At 35.4% G+C, this 17581-nt stretch overlaps 1 protein-coding gene across 2 annotated transcripts in view; it reads right to left on the reverse strand.

The window, feature by feature from the left end:
* Positions 1 to 1747: 1747 nt before the first annotated feature.
* The window catches only part of ESF1 (ESF1 nucleolar pre-rRNA processing protein homolog), a 65608-nt gene continuing 49774 nt past the window's right edge, over positions 1748 to 17581 (reverse strand). For both annotated transcript variants that reach the window (XM_015079635.3, XM_015079634.3), the window contains exons 11-14: positions 13960 to 14047; positions 5665 to 5747; positions 3318 to 3464; positions 1748 to 2602 (exon numbers count right to left, since the gene is read on the reverse strand). In XM_015079635.3, coding sequence (XP_014935121.2) covers positions 2309 to 2602; positions 3318 to 3464; positions 5665 to 5747; positions 13960 to 14047 — 612 coding nt within the window. In that variant the 3' untranslated portion in view covers positions 1748 to 2308. The remainder of the gene's footprint in view (positions 2603 to 3317; positions 3465 to 5664; positions 5748 to 13959; positions 14048 to 17581) is intronic.

The following is a 17581-nucleotide window of genomic DNA, read 5'->3' on the forward strand; positions in this document are numbered from 1 at the left end:
GTTTGCATTTGAACAGCGTGCTTGCTTGCAAGTTATTTACTATCTCCAGGAATTGGCTAGCATGGGGTGGGGCAGTTTCTCTAGGGTCAGTGAGGCTTCAGCGGTCAAAGCCATCATAATACAGAAAACTTCCAGAGACAGGGTTAAAACAGCCTTGCTTCCTTCTCAATCTTAGGAAAGCATGCAGTCTTTCACTAGTCAGTATGTTAATTTTAGTTTTTTCATAAAGATACTCTTTATCAAGTTCGGTAGTTTCTCTCTATTCCAAACCTATTATTGATCATGAATGGGTGTTAGATTTTATCAGATACTTTATCTCATCAATTGATATGATCATTTTATTTTCTTTAGTCTGTGAATATAGATTATGTTGATAGAATTTGAATCAGCCAGCTCTGTGTACCTGAAATTAACCATGTCAGTCAGTATTTTTGTACTGTCTTTGTCTGGTTTTGGTATCAAGGATACCAACAATAAACAAATAAAATAAATGTGACCTTAAAGGTCACCCGAACTATTCTCACATTGTTGGAATTTTGACAGTGTCCACTTTTCCCCCGAGTTTTACTACTAGCAATTACTTATTGATATCCTCACATTCTTGGTGTGGAATGTTTATTTAATGTACCTGATAATACTATTTTCATTTTTTCTTCTACCTAAAAAGTATCAATTCTTTGAGAAAAGGAGTCAGAGCTATGCATAACTTAGAAGCTCAACTTATTTGTTGTAAGCAATTATGTGCCTGATTAGAAATATGAGATTTACAATTAAAAACAGTGACTTAAAAACATAGAACTCAAAAACAAAAACAAAAAAACAAACCAAACCAAACCAATCAAACACCAAAGGGCTAAGTTTCACAGGAATCTTAAAATCAAACCCTGAGTAATTCCTACATTATGATTAAATAGTTTAAAGTTAGGAAACGAATAATTATAAAACTGTTTATAGACTATATTCATAAACATATTAAGATTCATGGTCTTTCAGTGAGTGAAATACTGGGAAGTTCACAGAAGCATCAATAGGAACACTGCTTTATTTGGCTGAATTACCTAACAATGCCAGTGCTTTATGAAAACATACACACACATTACTCTGCCTTTTTCTCTATTATAATGAGCAATGTCCTCTTTTTTTCTTTCTCCTTTCAGAGTCTGTTTATATGCCCTTGTCATCTTGATATCCCTCTGAGTTTTCCATCCTTTTATTCTTAAAAACACATACTACATTAGCAGGCTTGAATTTTTATATGAAAAATGTTAAGCTTACTATTTACCACAATCCTGGCTAAACTCCTACTGACTTTCAGGAGCTACCGTATTTATCATTTGTTCTAAGTGACCATTTTGTTTTTTATCTTATTTATATAGCACATTTAATTCTCCTCTCTAAATGGTTAATAGTTTATAAAACCTAGGACAAAGGAGATCCAGGAGTATTAAGGCCCTACAGGTGTGTTTTAACTTAATTTTAAAAGGAATTAAGAATCCTTAAACTCTATAGCAACATATCTACCCTTCTAAGCATTCCAAAAATCTGAAGGGCAGACAGAATTTTCTGTTACTACAAATAGAAAAATCATTGCAGAGCTCACGAACATTTCAAATACAATTATGAGCAATGCAAACCTGGAACTGCCTCTTCGTAGAGTTGTCCTCTTAGTCAATTTTTCAGGTATTTTTTCAGAGAGTTTATTTAAGGTGCTATATATAAATATAAAAGTAGTCAGTGCTACACAAAATAATAAAAATATTTTATACTTTTATTTACAAATTAATTTCATAAACAAACTATAATAAACATGAACAAACAATGAAGTTATTGGCTTCTATCCATTATGGCCAGAAAAATAAATTTACATAGATACCTAAATCTGCCTCCTTTTCCAGAGAAATTAATATATTGCATCTACATATTTTCAAATTGTTCCTAACTCTTATTCAGACTTAACAACTGGGCACTGCTCTATTTTTATATAGAATTGTAAATAATCTTTTAAAAAATTAGGACAAGAGTAATTTTCTACTAGTATGACTCAATTTCATAAAATACAAAAATTTTATAAATCTTGTATTTCAGTTTAATTAAATTAATTATTAATCTGTGGAAACATACAGAACAAATCTGTCAATCATCCACAATTAAGTCAAACTGTTGTATAGGGGAAGAAATTTTATAACTGTCAGAACAAGATTTTATTCATATTCTTGAAAGAAAGCTTTGTTCCCAATAAATATTCCCTCTATCACTTCAGTACACTTTAGGAGAACACATTCTCAATCCAAAAAGAAACAACAAACAGCTATTTGACTTTTTGTTTTTTTCTTGCTTGAAACTGCTCTGTTTTGTTTTTTACAGATTTAATCAACATTGACAAGGCAGGATCAATGGACCTCTTTTGTGATTCCTTTTGAATTTCACTCTCTTTTTTCTTTATTGCCTGAGTAAGTTCTTGTTCTTTCTGTTCTCTCTGCCGGGCTTTCTCCTCAAGGATTTTTTCCATAGCTTTTGTTTTCTTGAAATTAGGATCTGAAGGATCCAAATTGAACAAGTGGGAAGTATACATTGCCTGAAACCGTGCATCCTTAACATTTACCTGCAAATACAAAAGAAAAACAAATAAATTAATAAATCAGAAGGCCCAAAATGGGGCCAAATTTTGAAGTGAGTTGTTGATTATATAAAATACAAATGTGAGCATTTTGTATTGATTCATTAGAAAACTGTATCCCACAGACAGTCAATGGAGTTTTAAGGCCTACTCTTGGAAGTCATTAAGTAGTTGCTGACTGCTGTTTATAGATTTTTTGTACAGGCTCAATCAAACCCACACATAAGGCCTGTATGACTATTAGGAATATGTACTTATTAGCAAAAAAAGGGAAAAGAGGGAGTGACAGAAACAAGAGATATAGCAATGAAAAAAGTATAGCCTATTGCAGTGGCTATTGTACACAGTGATATGATGTGACATGAACCTGTTATTTTTCAGTCAAGCTTGAGTATGCATATCTTTCCCACTGTGAGCATCACACTGCATGCGATTCTAACATTAAAAGGTATGTATTTTTGGTGCAATAGGGCTACCAAAAGACAAGCCAATACTTCACCTGGTACCCAACTAAACAGTGATTTGATCCACCCTGGGATGAACTGGCTGTTTTGGACTAAAAGATGGTAGCTCTGGCTCTACTACGGGCCTTTCTTAAGACATTTCAAGCTAACTTTGGTTGTGCTCAGTGATCATCTCCAGAGTTGACTTTAAATTCAATACCACCTTTAAGAGGCTAATGACTTTTGTCCCTGGTTACCTCAAAGTCATCCTCTAATAATTCCTTCTTTTTCATCAGCAGTTTTTTCTTCTTTTTGCTTAGATTCTGGTGCTCTACAATCTTATTATAATTGAAGTGTTTCTTGCTCTCTTCCTCCTCGTCCATCATGAGCAGAGCCATTTCAGCCTGTTGAGAGAAAAATAAAGATCAAATACACAACAGTGCTTTTTTTTTCCCCCAAGCAGAAGTATGGGGCACAGATATCCCCTCTAGGAAGAGAACCTGGTCGCTAATGCTCTGGGACATCATTTATCATCTATAAACTGATTGTAGATTACCAAAACTCATAAAGAAACCCAAAGATCTTGGTAGAGCAATAAGGTAAAAGTTTTAGAAGCATCACCAAGAGGAATGAAAGTTTGTATTTAAAAACCAGACATTTCACTTATTATAACTGGTTAATAGGCTATAGAAAAGATTCCCTAAATCTCTCAAATAAAAATTTCTCATTTTCACTTTGGTCTTTAAAAAAAATATATTTTTCTTAACGTTTATTTATTTTTGAGAGAGATAGAGAGACAGAGTATGAGCAGGGGAGGGGCAGAGAGAGAGGGAGACACAGAATCTGAAGCAGGCTCCAGGCTCTGAGCTGTCAGCACAGAGCCTGATGCGGGGCTCAAACTCACTAACTGTGAGATCATGACCTCAGCTGAAGTTGGACACTTAACCAGCTGAGCCACCGAGGCGCCCCATCACTTTGGTCTTTTTAAGTAATGACACTCAATCTAACAAATGTGTAGTATTTTGTGACACAAACTACTCTTTCCAAACATGTGCTTTAACAGCAAGGTATTTCTTCTTTCTTTTGCTTTTTTACCTTTAACTTTTCAATATTGATACATTTCTATAAAGGCAGGATTTTAATATTTGCTTCTGAAATCTAATATGTCTGTTTCCACTAAAGAGTGGCATTTTCTACCAACCATGGGATTAAACATGAACTCTGAGGAACTGAGTAAATACTAGAGAAAATGTGTACTAGAGAAAATACAGAGTATGCTGTCAGGCTTTGGTGAATTTTCCTATACTAACACTTAAATGGCTTTAATTTCCTTTCACTTTCATCACTGGCACCTTTAGTTGGCTTTCTTTTTTAAAGCCATTTTCCACAAAAGATTTTCTTTGTGTTCCTTTACTCTATGAGCATTACTGTTACGTGCAATAAATGGAGGTTAGAAAATATGCATTATGGTGCAGAGTTTAGGTGACCAGTCAGGCTGACTCCCAGGGAGTGACATGAACATCAGTCATAGGGACACTGTTGACTCCAATTCCTACCTCAACAAAAATACATACTAATCTGTGCCATGGATCTTTGGAGTCACTGAAGCATAAGGGTCACTGCATTTTCAAGAAAAACTTTAATTTTATACATTAAATTTATGTTGTTTACATAATAAGAAAGAAATTTAGCACTTGACAACATAAAAGCAGTCTGAATTATAGGACAGATCTGGATTGAATTAAAACTTATGGCAATATTATTTCAAGGTTTTAATAGTAGTATTTTTGGTCTTACAGTAAGAATTTAAAATTTTTTTTATTAAAAAAAAATTTTTTTTTACATTTATTTATTTTTGAGAGACAGTGAGACAGAGCACAAGCGGGGGAGGGACAGAAAGGGAAGGAGACACAGAATCTGAAGCAGGCTCCAGGCTCCAAGCAAGCGTTCAGCATAGAGCCCAACGCAGGGCTTGAACCCACGAACCATGAGATCATGACCTGAGCCGAAGTCGGTCACGTAACTGACCAAGCCACCCAGGAGCCCCCCCAAAATTTTTTTAATGTTTATTTATTTTTGAGAGAGAGAGAGGGAGAGAGCCAGAGAGTGAGTGGGAGAAGGGCAGAGAGACAGAGACACAGAATCCAAAGCAGGCTCCAGGCTCTGAGCTGTCAGCACAGAGCCTGATGTGGGGTTCAAACCCGTGAACCACGAGATCATGACATAAGCCAAAGTCGGATGCTTAACCGACTGAGCCACCCAGGTGCCCCACAGTAAGAATTTTTAACAATGAGTTATTTTCCTTTTAATCAAAAAGGACATGCTTTGGGTTTGAGATAAATTTCAACTTTGTACTAGTTGGAAAAATGTTTGGTAAAACTTAAAAACTGCACTGCTAAAATACTTAATTATGTGTTTTATAACTTAATTATAAATACCAGTAGTATATAAGTTTTATCTTTTATATTATATTTTTATTTTTTATATTTTATTTTATAAGTTATTTTTTTTTTAGGGACAGTAGAAACTTATGCAGACAACTAACTTCATTTAAATTGTACATATCAATTATCCACTAGTCATGTAACAATGATCATGTTTTACCTTTTGTCTTTCTATTTCAGCTTCTTCCACTGGAGATATGCCATCTTTTGTAGATTTCACTGATTTTTTCTTTTCTTTTATACCTGGCGCAACAAACCAACACAGAAGGGGGGAAAACTGTAAGACTATTCATAACATTCTGACTATGCTAGGAACAAAAATGCAAGATATCTAGGAATAATCTTATCAATAAACATATAGAAACTGAAGAAAGTAAAAAAATATTACTAAGTGATGGCTATGGGTGTGAATGAAATAATACATCTGGATGGGGTGACTGAATATTATAAAGAAGGAATTTCTTCTGAAAGTAATGTATGATTACATCATTAACTAAAAAAGAAAAACCATAAGATCATTTTAATAGGTATAGAATATGCATTTGATAAAATTCAACATCCATTCATGAAATAGAACAGTTATGGCTTAGTATATAATAAAATGCAGCACCATACATCACTGGAAAAAGAAGTGATTATTGAATAACTGGTGCTGGGCAACTTGCTTTATTCTGGAGGAAAAAAATTGAGTTGCAGCATCATCTTACAATGTACAGGAAAACAATGCAGCTAGATTAAAGAGTCTAACATTAAGGGGGAAAAAACAACACCTAAGAGATATCCAGGAGAATAGTTATCTGAGCTTAAATAGAGCTTACATTTTTAGTGTAAGAACAACAGAAGAAATCACACACACACAAAAGTTACTTTAGTATATAAACTCTTAAAACTGTATATAAAAAACTCATCTGGAAAATGAAAAATTCATCTTTGCATTAAGAATTTCACAGTAAAAGTTTAACAAAACTCTCATTCTCTGAAAACAAATTTGATCTTCGGTTAACTTTCTAGTGCTATTTTTGGGCAAAACTACTTATGGTAATAATGGCTCCTTATTGGTACCCTGCTTATATTCCTAGGGACTCAGGGACTTCTGGAGACAAGATGTTAGATGAGATGTTCTTGTCCTGAGTGACAGGTAGTCATGAACAGCAATTAAAGGCACTTGAGTCTGGAGTAGTTGACCTGGGTTTAAATTCCAGCTGTACCACAGTTCGGTTAAGACAGTGTGGGTCTGTGTCCTTATCTGTAAAATGGCTATTATAATAATAGCACCTACTTCATAGGGTTACTGTGAGGACTAAATAAATTAGTAAACATGAAGAAGTCAGTTAATACCTAACACACAGTGCTATAAAGTGCTTGTTGTTACTGTTATGATAGTCTGACTACACATACATAAGATGTCCTGGGCTCCTTGGTGATCATGCTGATGCCTGATTTTTTTCTTCCTTTTTTGGGTCTTTGGAGTAGGAGGGATACAAAGGGAACAGGTGTCAGGGTGCAAAAGTATGAAACACTAGTGTAATGAATAAGACGGTTCAGAATCTACAAAGACATGTTCTATTACTCTAGAATGTTATTACACGATGCCAATCTTCTCTGAACTACTGAACACCGTCTTCTTTGGCTAAGCTGTGTTCTGCACTTCCAATGCAGAGAAACCAATGGTCTCTAAGCTTACATAGTACTTACTATTGTGATAGGCAGCAGCACTGTTCTCTTCACTTTATATATATTAACTAATTTAATCCTCACAACAATGCTGAGGTAGATTCTATTATTTGTTATAATCTTCATTCTGTGGATGAGGAAACCAAAGCACAGAGAGCTTAAGTAATTCTCTCAAGTTTAGTAAGTGAAGGAACCATGATTTAAACCTGAGCAGTCCAGCTCAGGCTCTCTAATGTTAATCACTAAACTATATTCCTTCACTATCAAATGTCATTCTCCTTCTAACAACTCTTTCCATTTAAAATGCATTTTGTGGGAATGCAAGCTGGTGCAGCCACTCTGGAAAACAGTATGGAGGTTCCTCAAAAAACTAAAAATACAACTACCCTATGACCCAGCAATTGCACTACTAGGCATTTATCCAAGGGATACAGGTGTGCTGTTTTGAAGGGACACATGCACGCCCATGTTTATAGCAGCACTATCAACAATAGCCAAAGTATGGAAAGAGCCCAAATGGCCATCGATGGATGAATGGATAAAGAAGATGTGGTATATGCATATACAATGGAGTATTACTCGGCAATCAGAAAGAATGAAATCTTGCCATTTGCAACTACGTGGATGGAACTGGAGGGTATTATGCTAAGTGAACTTAGTCAGAGAAAGACAAAAATCATATGACTTTACTCATATGAGGACTTTAAGAGACAAAACAGATGAACATAAGGGAAGGGAAACAAAAGTAATATAAAAACAGGGAGAGGGACCAAACAGAAGAGACTCATAAATATGGAGAACAAACTGAGGGTTGCTGGAGGGCTTGTGGGAGGGGACATGGGCTAAATGGGTAAGGGGCACTAAGGAATCTACTCCTGAAATCACTGTTGCACTATATGCTAATTTGGATGTAAATTTTAAAAAATAAAAAATAAAATTAAAAAAATGCATTTTGTGGGGTGCCTGGGTGGCTCTGTTGTTTAGGGGTCCAACTTTGGCTCAGGTCATGACCTCATGGTTCGTGGGTCTGAGCTGCACGTTGCTGCATTGGCCTCGGTGCTGACAGCTTAGAGCCTGCTTTGGACTCTGTGTCTCCTTCTCTCTCTGCCCCTTCTCCACTCTCACTCTGTCTCTGTCTCTCTCTCAAAAAATGAATTAACATTAAAAAAAATGCATTTTGTTGTGAAAAAGTAAAATTCACAGAATATAACATGGTTGAATAACTGCAGCTAATGAGGGATAATAAGAAAAGCAAAGCCTAAAGTGGAGAGAGGCTTTAGAAACTGCTCCGTGTGTATTAAGTCCCTGTTGTACTTCGGCAGCCATACCCAGCTGAGAGAAAATGCCAGCATAAAGTGTTTAGGTTCACCCCTCAGTGCTACCAAGGCATTTGTCTACACTTCCAGGAAGAAATATTTGTAGACAGCCCTTCTTCCTAAAGTGAAAATCTTTATTGCTCCTATCTCAAAGATTCTCCAGGAAATGGAGGTATCTATTTTCAGATTATAACGTTTTCTCTATTTTAAAGAATGTGTATCTATATCTATATATATATCATCAGGGTTCTAGTTTCTTAGGGTCTGACTTCCACACCCTAAGTTTACTTCTGCTCCTATGTTCTCAAGGCAAGAGTTCCTTCTGAAGTGAATGGACAAGTGACGTACGCAGAAGATCATCCCGTGGCAGGAAAAAAACAGGCTGTATATGATTAATACATAAAGGAGATAAAGATCTTCATATACAACTGTGGGAAATGATTTCAAAGAACCCACAACTAACTGTTCCACATTTTATAACAACCTGGTGAAAAGTAATAAAAATAAACTTGAAAGAAAGATTGTAGCAAAGGAGGAAAAAGAATCTCCAAAATGGTAAGGGTTAAAAATGATATCCAATTTTAGCATGATAAAAATTTTTTTGCTCACAAAGAATTTACTCTGCCGGCCTGAACTGTTTAGTCAGAAGATAAATAATGTGTAGAAATCCTTTCTGCACTGTTAACAAGATCATATTAAGAGAGCATATCTTATTTATTTTTTTTAAACATTTTTTTTTCTCCTTGGAAAGTTTTCAGACCTAAGTTAGATAAGAGTACTAGGGAAATGAAAGTCCCTGTTCTGAAATGTTGTATTTATTTTTTAGTAAATCTTCTGGCAAGTAAAAAACCACATGTCCTGGGACTGCTGCAAAAAGTACATATGGATGATTCTAATACATTGACAGAGATTCAAAATCAGATGTTAATGGCTTAAAAAAATAAATCTAAACAATCCTTACTGGGGCTTACTATCCTTACCATCTCTTTAAGCAACAAATGTAACAGAATACATCTATGGAAAAAGATTTGTTGTAAAAAAAAGTTGACCTGTACAAGGAATATCTGTAAAGGAAACTTCATATTCTATTACTTGTAATGTCTGAGAAGCGTTCTCATAAAAAACTTCCTCCAGAGGGTTTAGCTGAGTACTTCTTAGGAAAACAGTTAAAAGAATTCACTGGAGGGCAAATGCGGTCTCAGTACTGACCAGAAGGGAGTGATAAAGCCCCTTGCAATTCACTGTTTTTATAGCAAGTTCCAAGATTAACAGATACAGATTGTTAATCATCCTTTGGACCTGGGCATTCTGGCTTTTCTGGGAAATCCAGCAGTTCCCTATATCCACTTCTTATACACATGGGTCCTTGGCTCTGGCTTTGGTCTTCACAACATACTCGTAGGGTTACAAAATGGGAGCCCATTTAAACTCAAGTTCTACCATTTACCACTGGCCCTTGGGCAATTCAACTATGTTTTTTGAATTTCAATTTACTCATCTATAAAGTGGGCTGAAGTTTGGATTAGAAGACAGAGTACATATAAAAGCATTTTAAAACTGCAAGCCAACATATGCAAGCAGTAGGATATAAGCACTCATCATACTGTTTGAATGAATCAAGTATGTATACCATATTATTAGATTTTCAGGATGGCTTATTATTTATCAAATATCTAGGTTGTCAAGACAAAGGATACATTTTAATAGGGTATATTTACATGTGATGTATTTTATTTCTCTCCTACTTCTTCAAAAACAAAATCTTATTAAAGAGTTTATGCAATTAGACAGCAATAAACAAATTTTTCCAATACAGCTGACACTTGAACAACACAGAAGTTTGGGGCACTGACCCCCCACATGGTTGAAAATCCATATGTGCCTTTTGACTTCTACAAAACTTAACTACTAATAGTTTACTGTCAACCAGAGACCCTACCAATAACATAAACAGTCGATTAACACATATTTTGCATATTTGTACCTACTACATTTATATTTTTATGATAAAGTTAGAGGAAAGAAAAAATGTTATTAAGAAAATCATAAGAGAAAATACATTTACAGTACTGTACTACATTTACAAAAAAAATCCACGTATAAGTGGATTCACAGTTCAAATCCATGTTGTTCAGGGTCAACTGTATTTCATTTCTAAGAGAAAAAATTAACTATTAACTAATTCTAGAAATACATATTTTTGAACCTCTCATTTGATATCAAGTTTGTAGTTTAGAAAAAAATTATAGCAAGTTTATAGTGTAGGGGGAAAACAGAAGGAAAAGTGAGAAAAGATTTCTAGTACTCACAACTGGCTCCTAACCCAAGCCAAACATCAGGTCTGGCATTAATCAATGAACTCAATTCCTCCATATTTTGAAGAGTATGTAAGTTTAGCTCTATGGGATTGCCAAGGGCAAAGGTGTTACAAATGTATCCAAGTCCATCTGGCTTAAAATGTCTCTGTCCTGCTCAGCCATGGGGCTTGAACTATACACCCTTCCAAACACTAACGCTTTTCCTCCTATTCCACAGCTGCTCCTTCTCAGTTTCTTCAACTTTCTCCCTACCTTCCAAGTAGTACCTTCTCCAGTATGACAGAGTAATAGTGCCTTGTGTAAGCTTTACCCAACCTAGAGCCCAATCACGCACCCTCCTCTCTTACCAATGCTTTTAACTTCCAGTTCTATGGTTTGAAATACTATTTATATGCTATTGATTCCTAAGTTTGTACCTGCACTGACTTTTCGGCTGATCACCCAGACTTCTTTATAAATGTAACCTAATACATCTCAAAGTGATTGTAACCAAAATGGAACTATTGACCTTACTTCCCACCCAAACCTGTTTTTACATTCCTTCCTAACTCAGTAAATGGAAGAATATTCTTCTAGAGACTCAAAACAAAAATCTAGTTCTGCTAAATTTCTTCCTTATTCACGTAAGTCCACAAGTGTATGTCTAAAATATATCTAGAATTCCATTTACTTTTTTCCTTCCAATTCCATTACTGGCATGCTACCTAAACCAGTATCACCTCTTGAAAAGCCTGGTCTCTCAGCTCTCGCTGATGCCTTTTCTTCAATCTGTTCTCTTCACAGGAACCAACATATACACCAGATCATGTCATGTTCTTGCTTAAAGACCTTTCAGTGGCTTCCTGCTGTTAGGAGAGTAAAATCAAAATGTGTTGCCATGACACAAGGCCACGCAGGGTTGATCCTGTGTCCCAGCCTGGCCTCCTATCAAACTCCTCTGATCATTTTCCAGTCACATTGGGTCTTTCCATTTCTCCAACACAAGTTCTTTCTCACCTCACAGCCTGCATACCTACTTTTCCCTTGTTTGCAATGTTCTTTATGCCTGACTCCTTCTTATTCTACAGGTCTTATTCAAATGTCACCACCTTGGAAAAGTCTTTTTTTTTTTTTTTTGGCCCCCCTCTGTGTCTAAAGTAAACTACTCTTCCTTCCTCCCAGTTTTATCCTCTATATTAGGCTATATTCTTTAAAGTTTGTTTATTTGGGGTGGGGGGGGGGAGAGAGAGAGAGAAAAGGAGAGAGAGAGAAAGAAAACACGGAAGGGGCAGAGAGAGAGGGAGAATCCCAAGCAGGTTCAATGCTGTAAGTGCAGAGCCCCATGTGGGGCTCAAACCCACAACTGTGAGACCATGACCTGAGACAAAATCAAGAGTCAGACACTTAACCGATGGAGCCACCCAGGCACTCTTACCCTATTCTCTTTAAGACACTGATCATATTCTTACAATATTCTTATCTGTTTACCTGTTTAGCATGACTTCCTTAATACCACAGACTTCTCAAGAAACATAACCGTGCTTGTATTATTACTGTTATATCTCTAGCCTAGCAGAGTGTCCAGCACCGAGGAGGCAATATTTATTGACAGTATGAATAAACAGACATGGCAAGATACATTTTTTTTGTCCTAAAATTTATGTAAAAAAAAAAAAATTCTCAGCCTTTCTGTTTTTCTTTTCCCTTTAAAGAAACAACTTAAGCCCAGATACAAATAATTACTCTTAGGATTTATTCTGAAATCAAAAGTATATTGAAAGCAAACAAATTTTATCTACACTTTTCCTTGGAACTTCTGCTACTACATTTAGTGAGAGCTTATTCACAATTTACATGTGCTGATTCCAAGACACAAGCCACCCCAAGCCATCAAACAATTTAACTTACTCTTTGAATCCTGCCCTGAGTTCTACAATCTGACCAGACTGTACATGCCAAATGAAGCACTTTGGAATGAGAACAAGGAAACTATAATGCTTTGCATTTCTCCATTATAAACTTGGTTTTCTGAAAGCAGAGGATAAGGCTAAAATCCATCATCTTCTAGAAATGACCGCTCAGGTATGATAAAAAGCAGAATATGCTAAGTTTCCATTTCCCTTTCCAATTCTTAAGAATCTGACATCCTATAATAGACTTTATTCATCTTGATCTCCTTTTTCATCAAAAAAAAAAAAAAAAAAATGCGAGTGCTAAAAGGCTATAACAACCAGGAAATAATTTTGAGCAATTTTGACTTTCCTGTTGAGAACTATTTTGGCCCACTAGTCACCAGGGACAAGAAGCAGGGAAACTTCATAAAATCCTTCTCTTTACAATGCCAGCTTGGAGTTGCTCCAGGAGTAAGCCTTTTGGAGTTCATGTGTGTGGTATTCTGATCAGGAAAAAGGCAAAATGCATGAGAACAAATGGAAAATGCTTATTGTAGTCTCTGTACTGACTTGTGTATGTATGGGCTGAACCTTACCACACACATTTACACATAACCAAAAGGTAAGAATGAAAGCATTAGGGAAAGAATGAGCAGTGCATATATGATGGAAACAAAGCTCCTTGGATACAGGAAATCAAATACCAGATAGTTCTGGGATCCAAGGTAAAAGGGGAGGAAGCTGGCTTTCATCTACAATGATGAAGCAGGATAAATGTAAAAATGGATAAATGAAACATACATGTTTTTGTATATTTGAGCAGAAAAGCTTTCATGCTACAACACCATGTAAAAATTCTAAGAAATTTATACACACATCCACATAAACAAATTTATTTCACACTTTCACTTTTTCAGTCTTTGTAAAGACCTAGAGATATGTCATAGAAAAGCAGTGTAAGCACACAAGAAGATCACTTCCTTTCCCCTCATCTTTTTATAGTCAATCTGTCTACAAGGATATTTCCAAAAAAGGGATCCCTAGTAAATCATTAAATAAATCACATCACCAAAGCCTCCTATAATGAAATTATTTGTATGCTGACCCTTTGTAACTGGATAGATGTTTATACCCCAAAGGACAGACCTTGCTTATAAGCCACTAAAAGAGGTACACAAATTCTAGGAATTTTAAGAGAATGAGTAGTTTACACTGCTTCTACCCATGTCACCTTTCTTTAAATTCCAATTAAAAACTCAAATATGGGCTGGCTTACCTATTTTTGTAATTTCTTCGGCAAAGTATGGGTCATTCAGATCAACATCAGAGGGAAGTTCATCTTCACTGACCTCTTCAGCAAGAGCCTTAAGGTGAATATAAAAATACATACAGTTTATTACAAAGACCATGAAGAAAAATCCTATCATTTCTTTTTCTTTTTTTATGTAAGTACCCTATTTTTTTTTTTTTAATTTAAATTCAAGTTAGTTAACCTATAGTGTAGTACTGGTTTCAAGAGTAAAATTTAGTAATTAATCACTTACATATAACACCCAGTGTTCATCCAAAAAAGTGCCCTCCTTAATGCCCATCAACCCAGTTAGCCTATCCCCCCACAGCAACCCCTCCAGCAACCCTCAGTTTGTTCTCTGTATTTAAGTTTTTTATGGTTTGCCTCCCTTTCTGTTTTTATCTTGTCTTTCCCTTCCCCTATGTTCATCTGCTGTGTTTCTTAAATTTCTCATGAGTGAAATCATATGATATTTGTCTTCTGACTTATTTCACTTAGCGCAATACACTCTAATTCTATCCATGTTGTTGCAAATGGCAAGATTTCATTCTTTTTGATCACTAATATTCCACTTTGTGTATATACATATATCCGTAAATATATATATCACATCTCATTTCTTTTATTTTTTTTAAATTTTATTTTTTTAATGTTTATTTATTTTTGAGAGAGACAGAGTGTGAGTGGGGGAGGAGCGGAGAGAGAGAGGGAGACACAGAATCTGAAGCAGGTTCCAGGCTCTGAGCTGTCAGCACAGAGCCCAACACAGGGCTCGAACCCACAAACTACAAGACCATGACCTGAGCTGAATGAAGTTGAACACCCACCGACTGAGCCACCCAGGCGCCCCAACATCTTATTTCTTTTAAATCAAACAGTACAATCTAGAATGAAACCAGTTTTTAAAATTAATTTGTAAAATAACTCCTATCTGATCATTCTTTTGTTTCTTCAACAAATATTTATGGATAAAAATAAATATTTATGGAATATTTAATAAATGCATAAAGCTATGTAGGGTTGTTGGGAAAAGTGAAAGTTATCAGATACATGGTTTCTGTCTTTAAAAAAATTATAATCTGGTGCCTGGGTGGCTCAGTTGATTAAGTGTCCAACTCCTGATTTTGGCTCAGGTCATGATCTCATGGTTTGTGAGTTCAAGCCCTGTGTTCAGCTCTGTGCTGACAGTGAAGAGCCTGCTTGGGATTGTCTCTCTCTCTCTGTCCCTCCCCAACTCACACTCTCAAAAATAAATACATTTAAAAAAATTAAAATGAATAAAAATTTTACAATCTATAAAAAAAAAGCTAGACATGTAAACAGACACATATATTAGTAATAGCAGTTCAAGATAGGAAGTGCTAGAAGAAGCAAAAATGAAATGATACAGACATTCAAAAGAGAAGAACACTTTTATGTGGGTGATCAGTGAAAAGATGTGGCCTTATCTCTCACAAAATTGAGAAATGGCAGTGACTATCAACAGCTTGAAGTTATACATTGTGGATTATCATGTAAATAATTATTTATAACAATTTATTTGCTGGTTAAAGAAAGTGATTTTTTAAAATTTATTTTTTTTTAATGTTTATTTATTTTTGAGAGAGACAGAGACAGAATGCGAGTGAGTTAGGGGCAGAGAGAGAGGCAGACACAGAATCCGAAGCAGGCTCCAGGCTCTGAGCTGTCGGCACAGAGCCCGACGCAGGGCTCAAACTCACGAGCTGTGAGATCACGACCTGAGCCGAAGTCGGATGCTCAACCGACTGAGCCACCCAGGTGCCCCAAGAAAGTGATTTTTTTTATTATGAAAATTAAAACATATGCAAAAGCAGTAAGGACAGCTTAATGAAGCCCCTGTTTTCATCACCCAATTTTAACAATTATTTTGTTTTATCTATAATCCACCCTTGAAAACTCTTTGGCTATTTTTAAGCAAATGTGTTGGTTAATATTTTTCCTAATCAAATTTGAACAGACTGTCTACTAAATTAGAATACTTAAATAAAAAATCAAACCTATATAATAAATAGGACATGTGAACTGAGGTCGGAAAAACCAGATTGAGATTATTTCCAAGAATCTAAAAAGTGAGTCATTTTAACAAAAATATTCAGAATACATACTGTTAAATATTATCTTCCATGCTGAAGAAGACCCACCAAGCCCTAAAAAGTATTCATTTTGATATTAATATCCTTTTAAGAGCAAGAGCTTCTATGAATTTTGTTTACCAAACTCTTAAAATAGATTCAGTAGTAATAAATTTTTCTAACAAAGATTATAGAATAACTACGTATCTACTCACGTCACTGATTTTAGATCTAAACTTTAGCTGCATCAATTATTGCATATAAACATGTATTCATTTCTTCAGTAATAATTTTTCAATGTCAAAATGGAAGCCACAGTGAGGAAAAGGGGCAAAATATTTTTAATATGAAGGAAATTCTTGAAACTCCTCTGTATACGAGAACCTGTGGGTGGAAGGGATCTGTGGAATCCAGCAGTGATCCAGTACAGAGCACTGAGCCTAGAACAAACTGGCGCTCAACAAACATATTTCTAGTGGTAGTAATGAGTCCAGGCTTAGCCCAATGAAGGGAAAGAGTAAAAGCACAAGATAAGCTCAAAGTGCCCAGCAAATGAAAATAAAAGAGAATAGCTACTAAAGATCTCAGAAACAAGAGACTACTTTATTGACCCAAAAAGACCCAGTTGTAAGTTTTACAGTACACAGATGGCTTAATAACTTGTGAAATTATTCTATTTAGAAGATATTTTACTTCCTGCTTAGTTTTAAAAGAAGTTCTAAGGAAGAGGGGGGACAGGGCTTTTACCCTTTATCCTCATTGTATTATCTATTTCCAGAAACACTGACTAAATAGAGGAGTATTAAAAATCCCTCCAGTGCATCATTCAATTTTGCAGCGTTCCATCTTCACAAGCACTGAAAGTCACAGCTGCATCAAAAGCACAAGCTTATGTAGTATATTTAGAGAATACGGTATAGTGGAAAGGACACTGGAGTGAGAGATCTGGATTCTGGTCTCAGCTTGGCCATTAATAAGCTGTGTATCTGGAGATGAATCACTTAATTTCCAACAACTATAAAGCATCAAGATTGGACTAGAACTAATCGTTTAAGATTACTAAAGTTGCAAAATTCTGTGATTACTGATATTATCTTAAGGCAATAACTGTACTGCTAGAATGCTACATTTCAGTGACAGAGCATTTTTAGCAGCAAAAACCATTAAGTGGTCTCTGCTGTTACTAAGGACTCTGTGGAAAAGATATTATCCCCAAATAATGGGAGTCCAATCAGATTTTTCAAGACAACATATTAGCACAGAGGAAATAGGCTTAATTAAAGGGATTTAATGACAAGATGTTAAAAGATTCATATGATTAATACTGAAAAATGAAAAATTCAGGTTGAGAAACACAAATGTAGAAAAAAATTCATGCATGTTAAAAATTTCTATGTGTATATATCCTCAAGTAGAAGAATCTGTATGCATATTTCTTTCTCAAAAATAGAAACAGAACCAAACTGTTTTATATCTAGGTATCAATTAAGCTGTTTATTTAGGTAGCATGTAAA

This window comes from Acinonyx jubatus, chromosome A3 (assembly GCF_027475565.1).
Source record: "Acinonyx jubatus isolate Ajub_Pintada_27869175 chromosome A3, VMU_Ajub_asm_v1.0, whole genome shotgun sequence".
In the NCBI taxonomy this organism is placed as follows: Eukaryota; Metazoa; Chordata; class Mammalia; order Carnivora; family Felidae; genus Acinonyx; species Acinonyx jubatus.